The 7,346-nt window shown below is 40.2% G+C and overlaps 1 protein-coding gene across 1 annotated transcript; it reads left to right on the forward strand.

Annotated features, from left to right (window-relative positions):
- Window positions 1-1,641: 1,641 nt before the first annotated feature.
- On the forward strand, window positions 1,642-5,485 carry GDE1 (glycerophosphodiester phosphodiesterase 1; the record flags this gene model as incomplete). Its single annotated transcript, XM_009581222.1, has 5 exons — window positions 1,642-1,817; window positions 3,083-3,188; window positions 3,955-4,047; window positions 4,660-4,871; window positions 5,271-5,485. Coding segments are annotated over 5 exons (735 nt in total), but the record flags the coding sequence as incomplete, so codon positions are not given.
- Window positions 5,486-7,346: the final 1,861 nt, after the last annotated feature.

A 7,346-nucleotide genomic window follows, 5' to 3' on the forward strand; every position in this document is an offset into this window, starting at 1 on the left:
GGCGCTGGAAGTGCGTTTGACGTGCCCAGCCGCTAAGGGCCGTGCAAGGCCTGGGACGAGGTTCGAAGTGTGAGGGAAAGCTGCCACATGCTCTGCAGAGAGCGAGCGAGCCTCGGGGAGCTGCCTCCCCGTAGGTCTGGTGGGTGAGAGGCTGAAATCGGCGGGCAGTAATACAAGCCTGTGGGTTATGTTTGATAGTCTGCCTTTCCAGCAGGCACCAAGCCCTCGTCCCCCCGAGTAACTCCAGCTTCTTCCAGCTTGCCGCAGGAAGCTGTATGGCACGTCAGCCCTTCATCCCCAAGCGGATTCAGAACAGTTTGATCAGATCTGGGTCTTGTGGGAACTGTGTTACGTCCTTGGTGCTGATGGGTATTTTAGCAGTGTAGCAAGAATGAAATACTGTATTTTGCTGACGTTGTAACGGAATGTAGAGAGCGGACAGCAACTTAATAACAGGTCGTTTGCTTTTTACACAAGGCTTTTTAAGCCTTGAAGGTCTGTGATGAGAATCCACAGTTATGGGAAAATCTGATATTGTGAGAACTTCACTGTGTACAGACCTGCCATGAAACTTACTGCTGCCTCATCTGCGAGGCATCACGGTGCAGCCGGGGTTCAAAATCTGTTTCTGAAAATCATTGGAAATGGTGATTAGCAGTCTCTCAAATGTAGTGTATCTGTGATGATGAGATGGTGCTGAGCTGTTGGTTTCTTACCTTTGGGTGAGGCAGGGCTTTTTGTTCTGATAAATTCTGAAGCTGCACAATAGAGATCCTTACTTGGCAGATACCTCTAGAGTAACCTCTGGGGCATACCTGGCATTTGTCTTTCTGGTGCATTGGCCCTTTTCCCAAGAGGGCATTTGGCCTTCAGAAAAATTCATCTTGCTTGCTGTTCACTCAGGTGCTTTTCTGAGGAGTTCCTGGGAAAAAGCCAAGGCAGGAGCAGGGTGTATGAAATGTTCTAAGGCAGCCCAGCTGCTTATTGTGCTCTGATAGGGGGTTCCTCAGATAGGAACAGGGATTTGCCTGCATACATCTAATATTAGTACAAGCATGGTAAGTGGTGCTTCTGCGAAGTTTTGTATCTACTGCGTATGGTGGATCGACCGTACTGCACACGACTGGCAAATCTGACTCTTAAAGGAAATATAGCACCTGCGTTCCATAAAAAAAGGGATGGTAGCTTTTTCTTGTGCAAGTGAAGACTTTATGCTCTGATGGCCTGCTCCGATTCTGGATTCTAAGTGTTATCTATAAATTATCTAAACTGTAGGCATTTGCTTCTCTTCTCTTTTGGAAAGTAACATAACTTAAGGACTCAGGAATTATTGGACCAGAAGGAGAGAGCAGGATTCTTTTCTGCATTTTTACCCTGAAACAGTCCCAATCCCAAGACCGAGGAATTATCACTATGGTTTTATCTGTAAAATACATTATATGCTTTCAGTTGATCTATGAATGTTTCTCACAAAAACTTCGACAAAACCTACTTTGTTCTGCAGATCAAGCTTACTGAAAAGAACACTAATAGTTCATGATTTTTTACCAGAATACAAACTAATTATAGCTGTACCTATATTAAATCTATAAAGCTGTTTCTTCTGTTGTGTATATGGTTGTTTGTTTTTTTTTTTTTAAGGCAGCTGAGAATGGAGCAACGGGTGTTGAGCTGGATCTTGAATTTACTGCAGATGGCGTTCCCATTCTAATGCATGATGAAACAGTAGAAAGGACAACTGACGGGTCTGGAAGATTGTGTGACTTGACTTTTGATGAAATTAGGAGGCTTAATCCATCTGCAAAACATAGGCTATGGTAAATGAACTATTGTTATTCTGAAACTACTGTTTCAACAGTGAAAAAACCACTCTTGATAAAAAAAATTATTGATTTGATCTGTCACTGATGAAAATTTTTGTGAATTTAAAACTTAGTCCCATATGTTACTTCTCATTTGATTTCAGAGGCGTATGAGACTATATCTCCTTACCCATCCTTGCAATAGGAACAGTGAAGCAGAGTCAAGATAATTTGCTTTCAAGGACAAAATCCACAAGCATCTAATGTGAAACAGGTTAATCTCTACATAAGCTTGCCTTAAATTGACTGCAGGACACTAAAGCTACTGGGAGTTTCACTATATGTCAAAATTGGCTTGAGTAATTACTTCTAAAACTAATTTTATTCACATATATTTCTTGACTGATTGTGTCTTGGGGATTCTAAACATCAGGACTATACTGTTGAAAAGGAGCTATACAGATTTCCTGGGTAGTCTCAGGTAGGAGCTGTGACCCCAGTGGCTGATTAGGTCCTTTCCAGTCGTATGCAGGGGAAAGTATTTTTATACATTACTAAAATTTTGATAACAATGCAACTTCTACAGTATCATAAGTGAATCCATTTTAGAGGAAGAACTTTTAGCGTGTGCTCCTGAGACACTGGGATTTCCAGACTCTTGTAAATGTACCACCTGTGAGTCTGTGGTACAAGTAGCATCTTCCCCGCCTGTTACTGGAAAGGTAGTCACCTGAACCACAAGCGAGAACTTCCACATAGGCAGTTACCGCTCATCAGCTGTTGTTCACTGTCACCTTATCAGGAATAATTTATTGATGTGTGAAGCTGCTTCTCCTACATCCTCAGCTTGTCTTGCTTGTTCTGCCAGGATCTGCATTTCTGGCTCAGGGTTAGGGAGTGCAGGTAAAGCAGGATGAAATGGGTGGATAGGTGGTCAGCAGTTGGGACTGAATGCTTATTTGTGGTAGTTGAGGAAGGAGGTGAAGAACTGAGATGTTTCGGTGTGGGACCCGGGGTCAGTGAGCAGCAGATTAGACCTTGAATTTGGAAGGATCCAATTGTCTAGTGGGAACCTGGGGGAAAAGGAGATGTGCACATATCCCTCTACATGTGCAGCCTTTTACTGGGTGAGAGAGCCACCGCTGCCATTGCTAGTGTATCAGCAACTATGTTTAGGAATCCCTAGGAAACAGCTCTGTGTAGCTGGGGATGTGTGTGCCCGTGTGTGTGCCCGTGTGTATCTTGACTGCATTCCAGTGAGGAGTTCTCCATTTCTACAGGAGCAAATTCCAAGGTGAAAAGGTACCAACTCTGAGAGAAGCTGTTGTGGAGTCTTTGCATCACAATCTTATAATCTACTTCGATGTCAAAGGCCATGCAAATCAGGTACCGCTTACTGTACTAAGATACCTTCCTTCACCCTTTCTTTGGGTTTCTAACCAGCTTTTTTGTTGGTCTCAAACTGATGTGTGTGGTACAGTCCCTTCTCTAGTATGAGTGAGACTGAGTCTGCTATATGTGTCATCCAAAGTTGGGCTGTCAAAGCGAAGACAACACGTTCCCTCATCCCATTCCATTGTCCTGGGAAGCTGCAACTTAAAATTAGCATAAGACTCGTGTGAGTGTTGAGTTCAGCTCATAGCACCATCATGAAACAAAGCAAAGTGAATTGCCTGCCTCTGCTGAGGGGAGCTAGTATCTCATCTTCAGCTTCAAACTAAGGATCCTGCTTGTCTATAATTTGCATTAATAAAGGGAGATACAGGTGATGAATCATTAACATTTTATGGAAATTAGAATAATTTTTTCTTTAGCATAGCAAAATATGGAAATAAATTCATTTTTCCCCTTGTACTAAACCCTAGGTGGTACTTCAGAATTTTATGCACAATATGCTTAAGGGTATTTAAAACACTGAGAATGTTACTTATTGCTGTAAACAGAATCATGAAAAGGACTTTTGTTGAAAAAAAAAAAGTCATTTCTGTGTTAATGGTATAAACAAGATGCTGTTTTTCTTCTCCCCCCTTTCCATTTCAATCTTGTTACACAAAACAGGAATGTATTTTTAAAGGGGATTATTCTAAAATGACTTTGCAGTGTAAAGTAAGTATGTATAAAGATAACATCTGTGTGTATCTCTAATTGGCAGGCAGTTGATGCCCTAAAACAACTCTACCTGGAGTTTCCGCGTTTGTATAACAGCAGCATAGTCTGTTCTTTCATGCCAGATGTTGTTTATAAGGTGATGTTTCCTAAAAGTTTATTTTGGATTTTTTTAGTTCTATCTGGGAATTTGAGTAAGATATACAACTTCCAGTTCCAGATTACTTTTGGGTTGTTAAAATTGCCAAGACTTTTTAAAAAGAATGAAGCATAAATCATGTCTCCTGCATAATCGTATTAGATGTGCTCATTAGATGCACATATGAATCTACAGCAATTCCCTCCATTCGGAAAGATACGTAGAAAAAAGTGCATCGCTCTTACAGCTGGCATATGGCCAGGTATCTGTGGGCAAGGTCCCTGTTAAATAAACCTCATATTTTGATGTAAATGTAGACTATTCTTAAAACTGTTTCCTAATTTTCATTGCCAAGTGCATTTACTATGTATTTTATTCCATTGCGTGACTGTTATGCAATTTTTTTAACATAAGAGCAGTTGCTTAGTATGTTTTAAAGAAAAAACAGTAAAATATCATAAGCGGCTTTCTAAAAGAGTTACAAAAGGACCTAGGGGGAGGGGGAGAAGGATTCTGGTAGAGCTGCAAAAGCAAGCTAGCACTTTGTATCTAACCTCTCCCAATTTATATTGCTTTTGTATGAATTACAGTCTCTTCTCCTTGATCTTCCAGATGAGACAAGCTGACACAAATGTTGTAACAGCACTAACACACAGGCCTTGGCATCTGAGTCATTTTGGAGATGGGACACCCCGTTTCAATTCCTCCTGGAAACATTATTTGTATATGATGATGGATGTCATTCTAGATTGGAGCTTACACAGTTTCTTGTGGCAATTGTGTGGAGTTTCAGCTTTCCTCATACAGAAAAATTTTGTTTCTCAGTAAGTATTAAAGGTTGCTAATATATCAGGAGGCAATATCATTCTATTCGTATATAAGGGTAGAGTTAACATAGTATACGTTAATCAATATGTTCCATTTAGTGTTGGTAAGATTGTTTCAATAGTTTCTTTACCGCATGCTATTTTATTATTATTTTAAACCCGTCTTTCCAATCTGCATTTTGTTAGATCCTAAATTTAATCTCAAAGGGAAAGAAAACTGTTGCTTTTGCCTGTACACAGTAATAAAACACAAAAAGATGACATTGCAGAAGATGATGCACTATCATTCTTGATGTGATACTGACGTAAGACTAAAACTCAGCTGTAGCCTCAGCACTGTCTGCCTTAAATATGATAGTGTCAGCCTTCCTCTTATGCTGTCCTTGTTCCTTGCAGAGAGTACGTGAGGCACTGGTCTTCAAAAGGAATTCAAGTGGTTGCCTGGACAGTGAACACATTTGCAGAAAAAAGCTACTACGAAAGCATCCTTGAATCCAGCTATATCACCGACAGCTTGGTGGAAGACTGTGATCCTCATTACTAGACCTGTGCTTGGTAGACACTCGCCAACCCAAATACGCTATCTTACTCGCGCAGGTCTGAATTCACCATTGAGAGGGTATCCACTGGTGCAGATGGGACTGCTAACGGTAGTTCTGGGAAAAGGAAGAGCAGCAGTTTACTTCTGCTGTATGGTCAGATCTCGAATGCAGAAGAACCCTCTGTTGCAACACCGGAGAAAGCTGAGGTACAGCCATTCGTAGTCCGAGGAAATGGCACTGTAATGTAAAAGGATCAGTTTTGACAAGCTGTATGTGCAGATTGCTTTATAATTCTCAGACTATTCCTTTCCTTTGTTTAAATCTTGGTTATAAAGTCATATCAGCAATTTTTGGTGGCAAAATTTAAAATCATGCCTTGATTTTAGTAATTTAAACAGTCTGTTCTATGACTGTATAATAATTTGAGGTTGATTTATGGCATCTTAAAAACATGTACATTACTGTTCTCAAAACAGAACCTGAAAATAATGGTGCTAAAATAGAGGGTGAGTATATTTCCCTCCTACTGCATGGAAAGATGGCTGTGCTGCACCTTGACAAGGAAAAGAAAGCCAACTTTCCACGTTCAACATGAAGACTATGAGAATTAATGAATAAAACTTGAGTATCTTTTTATCTTCCAGACTTTTTAAAAGAACCAAGGGAGGATAGAAGATTATGTCTTCTAATGATACAGCACATGAATGTATTTATTTTTAAAAGAAAGCTATATATCGAGTGCTAGTAGTGGTAGAACAAATAGAGCTGAAATGCCTTTTTACTTTGCTTATTGTGTGCATGATTGAAGGGTACTCACAAGAATATGTGGGAAACTGGAATCCAGATTTAACTTGAAATCAAAAGAGTCTGCAGCTACAATAAATATCTGATAGCTCACGGGTACGGTATTCTTTATCAGCTGTGCAGCAGTAGATTAATGTAAAATGTCAAAATTAGTGCAGGTTGCTTGCTATTTTTTCTAACAAGTAAAACCCCCAGGTGTTCTCATCATACTACCATCAACGTGCCATGAACAATTTTGGCTCTGCTCTGGAAGGAGCTAGTAATTGGAGAATGTCAATGATTAGCAAGAGCAGAAAACTCCTGTAGAGCCAGCCCTAACATAAATTAGACAACCTTTTTTTAATGGCCAATACATGGAATTACTAAGTTTAATAATTTTGTTCCAGAAGAATATGATACTAATTTCAACAGAAATGAGGAATTTGAACATTTAACTGATTGGTTACCTGCTGCAGGTTATTCAGAGGTAATCTCACAACATACGTTAGCCTGCATATGTAGCAATGCGTATGTTTGACTAGAAAGTGTAACCATGTTTTAGTAAGGTATTTCCTTGTGCTGCTGCGGTGGTGTTGAACTCATTGTTTCCTTGTTCTGCCGTTGCTGTGTTTCAGCTGACGTGCTGTGCTGTGCGCTGGGTGATCACTTTACTGTGTGCTAGAGGAAAGCTGCACTTACCAGAAATGAACAGCAGATTGCATGGACTGGTGGTGCTGTTTGGTACACTGCTTCAGATATAAGTGTTCTTGATGGTATGCCTCATGGTTAGAATTAGTTCTCATGCACAGAGCCAACTGAGATTAAAAAAAAAAAAACTTCTATAAAAGAGGCAAAAGGTAATAAAAAGAAATACCCAGTCATCAGTGGAAAGAACTACACAATTGTCCCAATTAAGGTAAGTCCAAACTTCTGAATTAGTGGCAGATGAATGCTACCTTCTGCAAGGGGTGATGGATTTTTTGCTTGTAACTTGAACCATACATAAGCACAAAGAAACATAGGAGTAAGTGGATTTTCCTGTCAGGATTATAAGAGCTTCTTCCGTTTGTGTCACTCATCCACCCTGTACTGCAGAACCAATGACCTCCATCTTCTGGTGCACATCCTATAGCACGTGTACGTTACA

Source organism: Fulmarus glacialis, unplaced genomic scaffold (assembly GCF_000690835.1).
Source record: "Fulmarus glacialis isolate BGI_N327 unplaced genomic scaffold, ASM69083v1 scaffold29377, whole genome shotgun sequence".
NCBI classification, from domain to species: Eukaryota; Metazoa; Chordata; class Aves; order Procellariiformes; family Procellariidae; genus Fulmarus; species Fulmarus glacialis.